The following is a 15,596-nucleotide window of genomic DNA, read 5'->3' on the forward strand; positions in this document are numbered from 1 at the left end:
GTCATGTTCGTAGACAGTTCTTCATGGATCTCTTGTGTTCTGCACATCTTGTGAAGAGTGGCACTGGATGCCTTTGTTATGAACTGTCTTTTTGAGGATGCATGTGTGGTGAACAACTTGGGAAAATGGAGATCGTGTCTCCCCCAGAGCAAAAGGCAGGTTTGTTTACTGTTTGATATAATAAAGATAATGTCTTCCTCCAAGGCAAAGTTCAGGCACACTTACTGCCCAGTACAAAAGATTTGAGTTTCTTATGCTCTGGATTCTATTTCTACAATGGGCACAGGCACCATCCAGTCCTGTTTCTCTCTCACTCTGGGAATTGTAGTTTGTGGAAGCCAGGGAAAATGCTGATATTCTAGCTATTGCTAATGCTGCAGATCTTTGTCTCTGACTGAGGGGTCTCGTGGCTTCCGCCAGTATCTATGAAACTATGGTAGGCTAACTTGTTGACTAGGAGGTGAGGTAACATCTGAGACCCTTCACAGTTCTTGACAATTATTGTGTAAAAGTTCTGAACTTGTACTCATAAAGCTATCCGTGAATGAATCCCTGTGACAAAGGTAATGCCGTGAGTTGACCTAAAGATGAGTTACCGGGATCAGTCACTGTGGCAAGGGGTTGGATATTCTGTTCGGCTTCTATCTTTTAGGATCTAATGTTGGAACTAGAGACGGAATCACCCTCCTATTCTTGCACACTATAAGGAGTGGAATGGATGTTGGGGTGATTAAATATCCACCACAACTTGTCTGTATATTCCATATTAAACATGGGTTACTTTTATAATTTATTTAAAAAAAAACTTCAATAAGAGTCAAAGAACTTTTGCTGTCACTATGTATCAGTTTTATTCTGCTCTTTCTCACCTAAGCTGTTTTCTTCCAGGTTTGTGCAATGGCATCAGCTAAGCTAAACACCCTTCTTCACACCAAAGTGATTGAAAATCAGGATGAAGCATGTTACATTTTAGGGAAGCTGGAACATGTTCTAAGTCAGTCAATCAAAGAACAGACCGAAATCTACTCATTTCTGATTCCCCTTGTCCGTACCCTCGTTTCCAAAATTTATGAGCTTCTCTTCATGAACTTGCACCTGCCTTCTTTACCTTTTACCAATGGTAGCTCCTCATTTTTTGAAGATTTTCAAGAATATTGCAGTTCAAATGAATGGCAGGTTTACATTGAAAAATATGTAAGTTTTTCTTTCTTTGAGTGAGATTTTTGTACTAAATTACCATTTTTATAGAAGTATATATTAAATTTTGTATATATATTTTTATAAGATTGTACCTTACATGAAGCAGTATGAAACCCATACATTTTATGATGATCGTGAGAACATGGCACTTTATTGGAAGGATTGTTATGAAGCCTTAATGGTGAATATGCATAAACGAGACCGGGAAGGAGGAGAAAGCAAGCTCAAGTTTCAGGTAAAAATTGTTCAGTATTTTTAGTATCTGTTTTTTATGTTGATTTCAAGCATTTAATATTCACATGAGAGTAATAACAAGTCTGAACTTTGAAAACGAATAGTATTTTCTATTTGTCTGAAAATTATTTCAGAATTGGAAAAAAACACTGATCAGTAACAATTAAAAAATTAATATCAAAATGTTCTATACGTAGTGATTATGTAAAAAGTCTGTTAAGCTGATAGTAGATATCTCTGAGGAGGCTGGATATATATCAGTGCTTAGAGGGAAATTTATAGCATGAAGTACTTATATTAGAACAGAAGAAAGGCTTCAAATGGTACCAAACCAGAATGGTATGGTTTCGTTTTGCTCCTCCTTTCTTGACTTAAAATCTGTTGTGAACATCTTTCCATGCCATTATATGACAATGTAGTATTCCATTATATTATATATTAGAACATATTTGAATTTATTTCCCAATTTTGGACTTAATTTACCAATTTTTTCTTTATTATAAGTAGTATTGATCATCTCTGTAGTCATATTTTTGTGCTTATCCAGGATGACTTTCCTACGATAAGTGGAATTACTGGTATGTAGCACTTATGGTAAATACTGTTATATTGCCTTTACAGAAGTTATATCAATTTCTATTCCAATAAAATTTTTTTGGGTAACTTTACCCTTAGCCTTTCCAGAAAAAATTAATTTAAGAATATCTCTGTATGCTTGAACTTCAAAACTGTGAAATTGTTGTTTAATTATCATGGAGCTGTCATGACTTCTTCAATTTTCTCAGCAATGATCTGTTTTAAATATTTTATAACACTGTATCCCAAATCATGGATTTCCTACAAGTCTACTAATAATTAGAATAGCAATTATGTTAACAGCTACAGTTTATTGAGATCTTCCTACTTCTGTGGCACAAATATTAATCACTATAAATATTAATCTTTATGAAGACAATTATTGTCAACCTCATCTTATAGAGGAGAATTCTGAGACTCAGAAAATTGAGTAGCTAAGATTTGTACCCAGGTCTGACTCCAAAGCTTCTGTCCTTAACCACACACTGCATACTGCCTCTCTAAAAGATGTCTTTTAAATCCATGTCTTTAGCTGTTCTTTTTGATGTAATACACTGTTGGTCTGTTTGAAACAGAGTAATACTGTCATTTTCATTCCTAATCGATGAAGATCAGTGTGAGTTAGATAAGGCAGTCTTACCGTTTGTCTCTTTGAAAACTGTAAAACTTTAGTTGCGGGGTTTAGAGTTATATCTTGGTAGAACCTATTATCAGAGTCTGTTTTATCCTGAAAACTAGAATAAGTATGTGAATTCATTTGCTAGCCAGGATATTGTTCAGAGAACAGCACTCTAAGTGATGGAATTTTTCCTTGTGAGCGATTTGCCCCGTAGATTTCTTTTGTTTTTGGCGTTACCTTTCTGGCTGTCAATAGTAGTGTGAAGTGTGGTTCCTCTTCCTTTTCCTTATTTAAACTTGAGTCTCATTCCAGATGCTTTATAAATCAAAAGATCCCAAAAGAAAATCATTCACTTGACAGTATGAGGTTAATAATTCTGAGTTCAAAAATCCTGTGTTGAGACACTTTACGTTTTTGAAGTTCTTCACATGTTTATTGTTGGTTAGTTATTTTCTTAAGTTTTAAAAAATACAAATAGATTATAGCTAGAATCATATGCTTCATTAAAGAAAATGATTCTAATGGAATAAGAAAATCCTGTTGGTTACCAGCTTCTTTCTCTTACTGCATGATTTTGTTGGGCCAAATTTTTTAAATTATGGCATTAAAATTTAAATATACCTATAAATATATGAGTCAATGCTATTATTTGTTGCTGTTTCTTTCAGGAGTTTTTTGTGGAGCCATTTAACAGAAAAGCACGCCAAGAGAACTTGAGGTATAATAATATGCTTAAACAACTTAGCAGTCAACAGTTAGCCAGTCTGAGACGCTGGAAGGCAATACAGCTGTATCTTACATGTGAGAGGGGCCCTTGGGCTGAAAGGTAGGCCTACATCATTTATTAAATACTCTTTTTTTTTTAGAACTCTGGTCTAGAACTTTCTGAGCCAATGGCCTCTTCAATCCAATTTTAAAAATGTTCAATTTATAAAAGTAGCTTTTGATTATTTTGATTGTCTTTGTGAATTATAGGTCTGGTATGTTTAGAGCCTTGTATGTATCTGTTTTTCATCATGGAGTTATTATCTTTCCTTTTACCCTGTAGTATAGAATTTGTTTTGAATCAGTTTACTTCTGTCTTCCTGATACTGCCTCTGTGAGCTAGGGTTAGTGATGCTATGTGTTTGAATGTTTTACATTTGCTTTACTTGATCCCAAGTTACTTCTGTTTTGCTTAATTATTTTACATACATGTATTTTTTTTTACAGCCCTTTTTTAATTGGGTAAAATACACATAATATAAAATTTACTATTTCAGCCATTTTAAATGTACAATTTAGTGGCGTTGAGTCCGTTTGTAATGTTGTGTAATCATCACCGCTGTCCAGCTTTAGAACGTGTTCTTCACCCCAAAAAGAAACCCTGGACCTGTTAGGCAGTCACTGCCTGTTATCCCTCCCCCAGCCCCCAGCAACTACCAGTCTGCTTTCTATCTCTGTGGATTTGCCTATTCTGGATATTTCATGTAAATGGAGTCATACAGTATCTAGCACCTTTTGCTTAGTATGATGTTTTCATTATGTTCTAGCATGCATCAGTACTTCTTTTCTTTTTATGGCCAGATAGTAGTCTATTGTATGGATATACCACATTTTTTTCTATTCGTTCATCAGGTGATGGACATTTGGGTTGTTTTCCTTGTGGCTGTTGTGAATAGTATTGCTATGAACATTTGCAAACAAGTGTTTGTTTCAACACCTGTTTTTAATTCTCTTGGGTCTATACCTACAAGTGGAATTGCTGGGTCATATGGTAATTCTGTTTAACTTACTGAGGAATTGCTGAACTGGTTTTCACAGCAGCTGCACTATTTCACATTCCCATCAGCAACGTTTGAGGGTTCCAGTTTCTCTACAACTTTATCAATACTTGTCATTTTCCAGTTTTTTTATTATGACCATCCTAGTGGATAAGAAGTGGTATCTTATGATTTTGTTGCATTTACCTAATGACTAATGACATTGAGCATCTTTTCATGTACTTGTTGCCTATTTATAATCTTTTCCATCTTCTTTGAAGAAATGTCTATTCAAGTCCTTTGCCCATTTTTAAATTGGGTTGTTTGACTTTGTGGTTGAGTTGTAAGAGTTCTTTTTATGTTCTCAATAATAGACCCTTATCGGATGTATTGTTTGTAAATATGTAGGTTGTGCTTTCACTTTCTTGATAGTGGCCTTTGGTGCACAAAAGTTTTGAATTTTGAAGTCCAATTTATCTTTCTTTCTTTTGTTGCTTTTTTCCCCCCCCAAAGCCCCAGTAGATAGTTGTATGTCATAGCTGCACATCCTTCTAGTTGCTGTATGTGGGACGCGGCCTCAGCATGGCTGGAGAAGCAGTGCGTCGGTGCGCGCCCGGGATCTAACCCGGGCCACCAGCAGCGGAGCACACGCACTTAACCGCTAAGCCACGGGGCCAGCCCCTGTTGCTTTTGTTTTTGATGCCATGTCTAAGAAACCATTCCCAAATCCAAGGTCATGAAGATTTACCCCCATCTTTTCTTCTAAGAGTTTTAACTTGGATCTTTGATCCATTTGCAATTATATTATCTTTATCTGTAGTAAGATTACTATTTTATTTTGAAAACTGTATCTGGAATAAACTCATATAGCTGGTTAAGAACTTCCATATAACCATGAAAGAGTAAAATATATCAAGCTGTAAGTCTGAAGGTTTATGTTCAAATCTTATTTCTGCTACCTGTAAACCATATGGCATCTTGGGCAAATAATTCAGCCTGTCTTAGATTCCTCATATATAAACTATAGCTAGGTGTACTCACGTTGGTTTTTCTCAGGGTTGAGTCAAATGAGATTGTGAATGTGAGTGTTTTTATAAAATGATGCTAAACAAATGTAAAGTACCTGATACTTTTACTCTATTTTAATCAACCAATCTTTGTAACTTTGAGCTAAATAATTTTACTTGTTTACTTACGAATATTCATAGGAAACAAAATCCAATTCACTGGAAACTAGCTAATGTAGAAAATTATTCCCGCATGAAACTTAAATTGGTGCCGAATTATAACTTCAGAACCCATGAGGAAGCTAGTGCTTTGAGAGATAATCTAGGTGAGTTCCAATAATGTTTAATTATTTGTTGAAGATACTGAGGGTGTTGATGGGGTTGATTATTGTTTTTATTAATTGTTTCAGAAGTATTTACTCATGAAAAGGGTGACATTTTGTAATTGATATTTAAATGGTTGTATGTGTTAAATGCTGTTACCTTTGGCCCAAATCTAAGATGAATTCCTATTTCAATTGGTTGTAATTTTTCAAAGAAAAACAATTTAAAATCATAAGTTTTAAATTCACATAGTTCACGTGAAATGCATTGTCTCTTATATCCATTACAGTACAGTGAAACAATATTCCTTTTCCTTTAGCCTTTTGCTTACCAAGACTGAGGCTGATGTCAAATATATTTAGAAATCTTAGCAACTCTCTAGGTCTTTCTTCTATAACCTGTTCTTCTTATAGAACTCTAGACACTTAGTATCTCAGATGGACCAATGACTTTTTCTAGGAAAAAGTGCTTAAAAATACATAGCCTAGCAGTATTTCAGAACAGATTTTAAAGAGTTTCTACGTTCTTTAGGAAGCCTTTTGTTTGTAACCATCTGATTTGGCATCTCTCCCTTTTTGAAGAGAGGTCTGTGAAACACCCCAAAATATTGATTGTTAAGAGTCATTTGCCAGTTTGTATACTAAATTGTAGTTACTTTGCCATAGCCACCTGTGCACCTTGTGTTCAATGACTAAGTTATAGATGACATGAGTACCAGTTTTCTGTGTGTGAGAGGAAGACCAGCCCTGAGGTAACATCCATGCCACTCCTCCTCTTTCTGCTGAGGAAGACTGGCCCTGGGATAACATCCATGCCCATCTTCCTCCACTTTATATGGGACGCCGCCACAGCATGGCTTCACTAGCAGTGCATCGGTGCATGCCCGGGATCTGAACCTGTGAACCCCTGGTCGTCAAAGCAGACTGCATGCACTTAAAACTGCTACGCCGCTGGGCCGGCCCCTGAGTACCAGTTTTTAAATCTTACTTCTCCTTTAGTTTTTTTTGGTGAGGAAGATTCACCCTGAGCTAATATCCGCTGCCAGTCTTGCTCTTTTTTTTTTTTTTTTTTTTGGTGAGATCAGCCCTGTGCTAACATCTGCCAATCTTCCTCCTTTTTTTTGCTGAGGAAGACTGGCCCTGGGCTAACATCCATGACCATCTTCCTCCACTTTATATGGGACGCCGCCACAGCATGGCTTGCCAAGCAGTGCATCAGTGCACGCCCGGGATCCGAACCTGCGAACCCCGGGCCGCCACAGCGGAGGGTGCGCTCTTAACCGCTTGCGCCACGGGGCAGGCCCCTCTTTTTTTTTTTCCCCCTGCTTGAGGAAGATCAGCCCTGAGCTAACATCTGTGCCAGTCTTCCTCTATTTTGTATGTGGGTCTCCTCCCCAGCATGGGTGATGAGTGACGTAGGTCCTTACCTGGGATCCGAACCTGCGAACCTTGGGCCACTGAAGTGTGGCACGCGAACTTAACCACTACCCCACCGGGCCAGCCCTAAATCTTACTTCTTGAAGTTGCCTTAATATATTGGCCAATACAGTTGATGCCATAAAATTAATCTAAAGAGCCATTTAGAGTCTTACATTCTAAAATAAATCAGACACAGTAAGTGATTATCCTTAATGCAAAATAATGTACCTATCCACAATACAGACACTAACTTTGAGAGTATCTTATATAGGAACAGTTAGTTGCGTATAGCTTGTCCTCCCGGTATGTATCCTGAAAGTATTATACTTTATCTACTCCTCGGAATTTGACTATACTTATCACCCAGCAAACATATTGCAGTGAATGACTTGAATCTAATAATATTTACGAAATTAGTGTCCCCCATTTTTTCTTCATTTTTGCCAAGAGATCCCACCCCAGGAAGTTCCCTGTGCCTCTTCCTCTCTTTCTGACCCCTCCACACATGTATACAAGTATAGTTTTGTGTCCCTTCTTGGTCTCAGTTGTTTTAAGCCCAAGAAAACCTGTATCCTGTCTTTTTTTCTATCTCTTTTTTTCTCTTTGCCTAGTTTTCAAAATTACCCCAAGTATAATGGTGACAATAAAATTGTACAGAAGAAAAATTTCATACATTTCAGAGTGAAATTGGAAATAGTACAAAACCAGTGGTATCAGTCTTTAAAACTCTTTAAAGTATACATCAAGAATTAACTGCACAATGTTTTACCTACTCTTTATGTTTGTCTATAAGTATTTTCATCAGCTGCCAGAATTCATGGTGGTGGTTTTTTTTAATTATTTTCTTATTTCGTTTTGTTTCGCTTATCCCCAATACTGCTTTGTAACTGTCCCATTGCAAATGTACAGAATAGTTTTTACATTACGGGCTAACCTACAAAGTTAACCATTATTCATAACATTTTTGATGGAAAACACGTTGTGAATTCCAAAGTGATTTGTAAAGTATCTTCTAGAGCACATCCACTTGTAAATTATGGAATTTAAATAGTCAAAAAGAAAGTATATTCTTAAATGTATCATTAAAAATATTTGGTTTTAGAAAATTTTTTTGTCCACACTTCTTCATTAGAGATACTCTTTTCTGATTGCCAGATGCCACAGCTTGTTTTCAGTCCTTACGCTGCTTCCATTGTCTCTGAAGCCTTGGTAGTTATCCTCCATAAGTGTATTTCTTTCTTAGCACTGAACTTAACCTCCTCCTTTTCTTACCAATTTTTAGTCTTTCTTCCTAGAACCTTTCTCCTGTTGACCTTTTCAATGATGAATCACCCAGATCCGTGCCTGGCCATCTTGCCTTTTATCTGTGCTGTCGACGAGGTGGTGATCTCATGGCTTCACCACTATATATAATATATATTTAATGATACATAATGCATATATAAAGTGCTACTTTCCCACCTGTATTTCTAATTCTCACCTGCCTTTTGAACTTTAGACCAAGGTTTCTAACTGCCTATTGGGATACCTCTCCACAGAGGCTTCCATAAAACGTTTCTGAAACTGAATTCCTTGTCTTTTCTCGTTTGTCTACTCCTCACCCTAGATTCTACTTCTCTTGTATCTTGTAATTATCATTGTCTCCAGCTATCAGTTACTCACATATAAATCATTAATATTAAACATGAGTCTGTCCTCATGCCTCTCAATCCCCTACACAGAATAGCCTGTTAGGTACAATGTCCTGTTAATTCTATCTCTTACATATATTTTGAAAGGTTTTCCTCATATTCATTCTCTTTGCTATTGCCATGGCTTAGCTTAGTGCTGTCTTTTCCCAAATTTAGAATAGTGTCCCAACTGGCCTCCATGCCTGCAGTCCTTCCCATCCTCAGTTTATTCACCAAGCTTCCATCAGATTTTCAGCTTATACTCTTAATGGAGTGCTGTCATCCATCTCCATAAAGTCAGTTTTCTCCTTGTATCAGATTATCTAGACTTCTGCTTCTCAGTTATTACTGCACTCTCATGCGCTTTGTTTAATTACATGTTTAACAGTAAGTTTTTGCTTACATTAGACCACAGGAAAAAAACATGTTCGATAGAAATAGTCACTTGCTTTAGGGAAACTGTGAGCCAGTGCTTCCTGGTGTAGAGGAGGGTGTGATCAAAGCACATTTATACCGAAAACTGCAGCTGTCTGTCAGGTTGATTCATTTTATATGTCTGAGCAAGGGTACTATTTGAGAAATTAAAGGAGGATTTTTCATCTTTATCATGTTATTTAGCATGAATTATTTCCCACAAATGAAATGTCTTTATTCACAGTTACATATATAAATTTTTTCCAGTCCTACATATAAATTATGCATACATTTTTATTACTATTCTTATGCCATTCAGATAATTGAGAGGTGATTGTACAATAATAATAGCTACCATTTATTTTATGTGTGATGTGATATATCTCCATTTTACAATTATGAAAACGTAGATTCAGAGAGGAGTCATATGGTTAATAAATGGCAGAGCAGAGTTTGAACCTAGGTTTACCACTTCACAGCCCACGTTCTTTCCATTATGCTAGCCCTGCTTTCTTAAAAAATTCATAATTTATAAAATGCATTGCATTCACTGCGTATATACGTGTCCGAATTATCTGTTAAATTCCGTGTGCTCCAGAAAGGAACACTACAGCTCTTGGTCTATATATTGTCTTCCAATTCAAGATAATTTGTCACATTCTTTCTTAGTATTTCTTTAGTACAAATGCACGGTAAAAATAGTTCTGTTAAATTAATACAGTGAGAATACTTCTTGCTTTGACTTACTTATTGGCATACATAATACCATCATTAAAAATAGATACTATATTTTTAAAACATTCCTTTTATTATATGTATAGTAATTTTAAAAATCATCAAACAGCATAGATTACTCTAAATCATATATAAAAACTTTTCTGTAGCAAGTTACTTTTTGTGTGTGTGTGTGTGGAGGTCAGCCCTGTGCTAACATCCGCCAATCCTCCTTTTTTTTTTTTGCTAAGGAAGACTGGCCCTGGACTAACATCTGTGCCCATCTTCCTCCACTTTATATGGGATGCCGCCACAGCATGGCTTGATAAGCGGTGTGTCAGTGCGCACCCGGGATCCGAACCAGCGAACCCCAGGCCGCTGCGGCAGAGTGCACACACTTAACCACTTGCACCACTGGGCCAGCCCCACAAATTACTTTTTTGTCTTAGAAAATTTCAACTACCTTCTTTACTTATAGTACACATTATTATCATATAATTAACAGTCAGAAGTTACAGAAGGGCTATAATGTGATTTATTTCTTACCTTGTGTTTAATAGATATTTTGTGTTTAAACAGGTATCCAACACTCACAGCCTTCCAGTGATTCATTGCTTTTGGAAGTAGTGAAACAAGTAAAAGTTAGTGATATGGAGGAAGATAAATTAGATCTTCCTGAAGAGGAGATAACAGCCAGAGTAAATACGTATGTATAAATGTTTGAAAGAATTTAAAATTATTTTGTTCTGAGACATGGGATTCTAAAATTGTGGAAGATATTTCCTTGAAATTCTAATACTATGCATTTCCAGGGTCAAACGGTTAATCCTGTGTCAGCTGGTAGGAGTCTATCAGTGTTAACTGAGATTCTTGAGGAAGCCTTCTTAGAACTGGGATAACTTGGAGCTGGACCTTGAAATTAGAAATATTTAGAGCTGAGTGATAATGGAAACATAACATACCAAATTTATGGGATGCAGCTAAAGCTGTGTTTAGATGGAAAGTACAGCATGAAATATAAACTCTTAAGTAAAAGGAAGACGTTAAAAAGATAAAAGCAGAAATCCATGAAAGAGAAAACCAAAAAACAAATAGATCAAAGAAAACAAAAGCTGATTATTAGAAAACAGATAACCAAACAATAAACTTTTAGCCAGACTGGTTAGGAAAGAAAGACAGACAACATAAATTGCCAGTATCAGGAATGAAAGAGGAGATAACAGTACAAATAATAAAATGATTGAAAAGAAATACATTAAAATGATTTTTAAAAAATGACAACTTTGGGCAGGCCCGGTGGCGCAGTGGTTAAGTGTGTGCGCTCCACTGTGGCGGCCCGGGGTTTGCAGGTTCGGATTCCGGGCGCTCACCGATGCACCACTTGCTAGGCCGTGCTGTGGCGGCATCCCATATAAAGTAGAGGAGGATGGGCACGGATGTTAGCCCAGGGCCAGTCTTCCTCAAGAAAAAAGGGGCGGATTGGCATTGGATGTTAGCTCAGGGCTAGTCCTCCTCACAAAAAAAAATGACAACTTTATGCCAATGAATTTGACAACTTTAAATGGAAAAATTCCTTGAAAAACACAAACTACCAGACCTCCCTCAGGAAGAAATACATAACCTGAATAGCCTTAGGTATATTTTAAATTTCAAATTTGTAGTTTAGAAACTTCCCCTTAGCAAATATAAAATATATTCATTTCATCATCTCTCCTTTGTGTTATTATCACAAGTATTAGATCGTTTTATGTTTTAAGCCGAACAGTACAGTTTTATAGTTGTTTTATGCACTTGTCTTTAAATCAGTTAAGGGGAGAGAAAAGAAAGCTATGTAACTATACTTTCTTTTATGTTTGCCTGCATAATTATCATATAGTTTATTTCTTTGTGTACATCTCGTGTCATTTCCTTTCAGCCTGCAGGACTTCCTTTAGTATTTCTCCTAAGGAAGATCTAATAGCCGCAAATTCTGTCAGTCTTTGTTACCTGTGGAAGTCTTTATTTTGCCTTCATTTTTGGCTACTTTTTAAAAAGTTGAGATATATTTTTGAAAATTCACGTGACATAAATTTTGCTATTTTAAAGTATACAATTCAGTGGTTTTTAGGATATTCACAGAGTTGTGCAACATCACCATTATCTAGTTCCAAAGCATTTCCATCACCCTGACAAGAAATCTTGTGCCTTTTAGTAGTCCCAGTTTTCCTGTCACCAAATCCCCTGGCAACCACTAATCAGCTTTCTGTCTCTGTGGATGTGCCCACTTTCAACATATCGTATATTTCATACAATATGTGGCCTTTTATGTCTGGCTTATTTCCCTTCAATATAATGTTTTCAAGGTTCTTCCATGTTGTAGCATGTAACAGTACTTCATTCCTTGTTATGGCTGAAGAATACTCCATTGATGGATATACCACTTTTGTTTCTCCATTCATCAGTTAGTGGACATTTAATTTGTTTCTACTTTTTAGCTATTGTGAATAATACTGCCTTGAATATTCATGTACAAATTTTTGTGTCAACGTATGTTTTCGGTTATTTTGGGTACGTAACTAGGAGTGGATTTGCTGATCATATAGTAATTCTATGTTTAATCTTTTGAGGAACTGTGAAACTGTGTTTTCATAATGAGCATTTTACGTTCTCCTGAGCAATGCATTAGAACCCTCTCCTGATGTTTCTAATTTCTCCACATCCACCCCAACTTTTGTTGTTCTCTGTTTTTGTTTTTAATTTATTATATCATCATAGAAGATTTGAAGTGGTATCTTGTGATTTTAATTTGCATTTTCCTAGTGACTGGTGATGCTGAGCATCTGTTCATGTATTTGTTGACCATTTATATGTCTTTTCTGGAGAAATCTGTATGCAAATCCTTTACCCATTTTTTAATTGGATTGTCTTTTAGTTATTAAGTTGTAAGGGTTCTTTATATATTCTGAATACAAATCCCTTATCAGATATATGATTTGCACAAATTTTTTCCCATTGAATGGGTTTTCTTTCACTTTGTTGTTGGTATTCTTTGATGCACAAGGTTTTAATTTTGTTGAAGTCCCCTGTATCTACTTTTTCCTAAGAGTTTTATATTTTATCTGTTACATTTAGGTCTTTGATCCATTTTGAGTTAATTTTTGTGTATGGCGTGATGTAAGGGTTCATATTCATGCTTTTGCATGTGGTTATCTAGTTTTCCCAGCACCATTGCTTTCTCTTTTGGTGGATAGTTTTGCTGGATATAGAATGCTTGGTTGACAGTTTTTCTTCTCAGTATTTGAATATGTCAACTCACTACCTTCTGGCTTCTACTGTTTCTGATGAGAAGTGTACTAAAAATCTTATTATGATGTCCTGTATTGTGGTGCGTTTAGATTATTCTTTTTCTCCTTGGCTTTCAACACTTGACTTTATGTCCATGTATGGATATCTTTGTGTTTATCCTACTTGGAGTTCATTGAGCTGCTTGGATTTGTAGATTAATTTTTTTCATATTTGGGAAGTTGTCAGCCATTATTCCTTCAAATATATTTTGTGGTCCTTTTTCTCTGTCCTCTTCTTCTGGGAATCCCTTTGCACATATGTTTTTGTTTTTTGTGTGTGTGTGAGGAAGACCAGCCCTGAGCTAACATCCATGCCAATCCTCCTCTTTTTGCTGAGGAAGACCAACCCTGAGCTATCATCTATTGCCAATCCTCCTCCTTTTTGTTTTTCCCCTCTTTCTCCCCAAAGCCCCAGGAGATAGTTGTATGTCATAGTTGCACATCCTTCTTAGTTGCTGTATGTGGGATGCCACCTCAGCATGGCTTGACAGGTGGTGCATTGGTGCACACCTGGGATCCGAACCCAGGCCGCCAGTAGCGGAACGCGCACGCTTAATCACTAAGCCGTGGGGCCAGCCCCCGCATATGTGTTTTTTTGCCTGATGGTGAGCCTTTGAGGCTCTTTCATTATTCTGCGTGATTATTTTTTCTTTGTGTTCTTCAGCTTGGACAATTTCTTTTGATCTATCTTCAAGAGCTTTGCTTCTTTCTTCTGCAAGTTCAAATATGTAGTTGAATCCATCTGGTGAATTTTTCATTTAGTTATTGTACTTTTTAATTCCACAATTTTCCATTTGGTTCCTTTTTAAAAATATATATATATAATTTTTATCTTTTTATTGAAAAATCTCTATTTGATACACTTTGTTGCCATAACACGTTTTAGTTCTTTACACATAGTTTCCTTTAGTTCTTTTGATATATTTATGATAGCGACTTGAAGTCTTTGTCTATGAAGTTGAACATCTGTGGTCCCCCAGAAGCAGTTTCTTTTTATAACGTGTTTATGGCTCATACTTTCCAATTTGTTTGTATGTCTCATAATTTTTGTGAAAACTATGCATTTTAGATAATAAATTATAGCCGCTCTGGTTTCTGATCCCCTCTGTCAATGGTGGTTATTATTGTTGTATTTTTTTTTGTTTGTTGAGTGACTTTCCTAGACTGCTTCTGTGGAGTCTGTTTTACCTGCAGTGTGTTGCCAGTGATGTCTGTATTCACTGGATTTTTGTTTTGCTTTGTTTTTAAACCCTGGCCTACTAGGGATTGCCCCTAGGTTGTCATAGCTTGGTGGTCAGCCAGTGATTAGTTTGTGTTTGTGTTTGAACCCCTTGATCCAGTAAGACTGCCACTCTTTGCCAGTGGATCTGAGTGTGGCTTACGAAATGTATTCAAATTTGGTGGTTTACACATCTGCCCTGACTTGTACTTTCTGTGTTTGTAAAGCCTCACATTCAGCCAAGAATGAGTAGCTAAGTCACAAGTATATAATTTACTCTGAACATCACTTTATTTGGATTATAAACTACACATGGCAGGTATTTCTTTGGAACTTATTTTACAACTTGACCAGGTTCAATAATATCCTTTGTTGGCATAGCAGGGTTTTTGTTCATATAATTTTAATAATTTTTAAAGATTTTCTTAATTATTTTCAGGGAACTGGATAGGGATAGATATCTAGGTAGCTATCTTTGGTAAATTATTTAGTTAGTCTTTTTTTTTTTCGGTTAGGAAGATTTTCCCTGAGCTATCATCTGTGCCAGTCTTCCTCTATTTTGTATGTGGGACACTGCCTCAGCATGGCTTGATGAGCGGTATGTAGGTCCACGCCCAGAATCCAAACCCATGAACCCCGGGCTGCCAAAGGCAAAGTGCACAAACTTAACCACTATGCTACTGGGCCGGCCCCTAGTTAGCCTTTTAATAGGGATTTTATTTTCTTTCTTCAGTGACTAGTGAGTTCAATAGATGTCTGTCTCATTCATTTTAAACTGAAAAGCCAAAACACTTACTTTCATAGAATATAAATAACCTTCAGACTATTTACTCTCTTAGGTCATTTCTCTATTTCATCATTGTAAAGATTGGAACTTCTCTGAAAACATCCTTAATTTTTAATTTTTTTGTAAGCTTACCTTTAAGTTAATGGTTGCAGTATTAACCAGTTAGGTTGGTGATGCCTAAATCCATTGGAAACAAAATTGGACTTAGTCATTGCTGTCCTGGAAATGAGTCAGATGCGAAATATCTAGGACCAGAGACCAACTGGCTTGAAGGATTAAACTGAATAACATTCTGTGAGTGGTCAGAGTTCCCATTTCTGTACTTGGCAGTTAAAAGTCACAGAGGCTA

General features: G+C 36.4%; 1 protein-coding gene across 4 annotated transcripts in view; it reads left to right on the plus strand.

Moving 5' to 3' along the window:
• The window catches only part of NBEAL1 (neurobeachin like 1), a 148,011-nt gene that overhangs the window by 89,584 nt on the left and 42,831 nt on the right, over positions 1-15,596 (plus strand). For all 4 annotated transcript variants that reach the window (XM_058549638.1, XM_058549641.1, XM_058549640.1 and 1 more), the window contains 5 exons: positions 889-1,194; positions 1,286-1,435; positions 3,298-3,455; positions 5,580-5,704; positions 10,498-10,624. In XM_058549638.1, the coding sequence (XP_058405621.1) occupies positions 889-1,194; positions 1,286-1,435; positions 3,298-3,455; positions 5,580-5,704; positions 10,498-10,624 (866 nt within the window). The remainder of the gene's footprint in view (positions 1-888; positions 1,195-1,285; positions 1,436-3,297; positions 3,456-5,579; positions 5,705-10,497; positions 10,625-15,596) is intronic.

The sequence above is a fragment of the Diceros bicornis genome, chromosome 10, assembly GCF_020826845.1.
Source record: "Diceros bicornis minor isolate mBicDic1 chromosome 10, mDicBic1.mat.cur, whole genome shotgun sequence".
In the NCBI taxonomy this organism is placed as follows: Eukaryota; Metazoa; Chordata; class Mammalia; order Perissodactyla; family Rhinocerotidae; genus Diceros; species Diceros bicornis.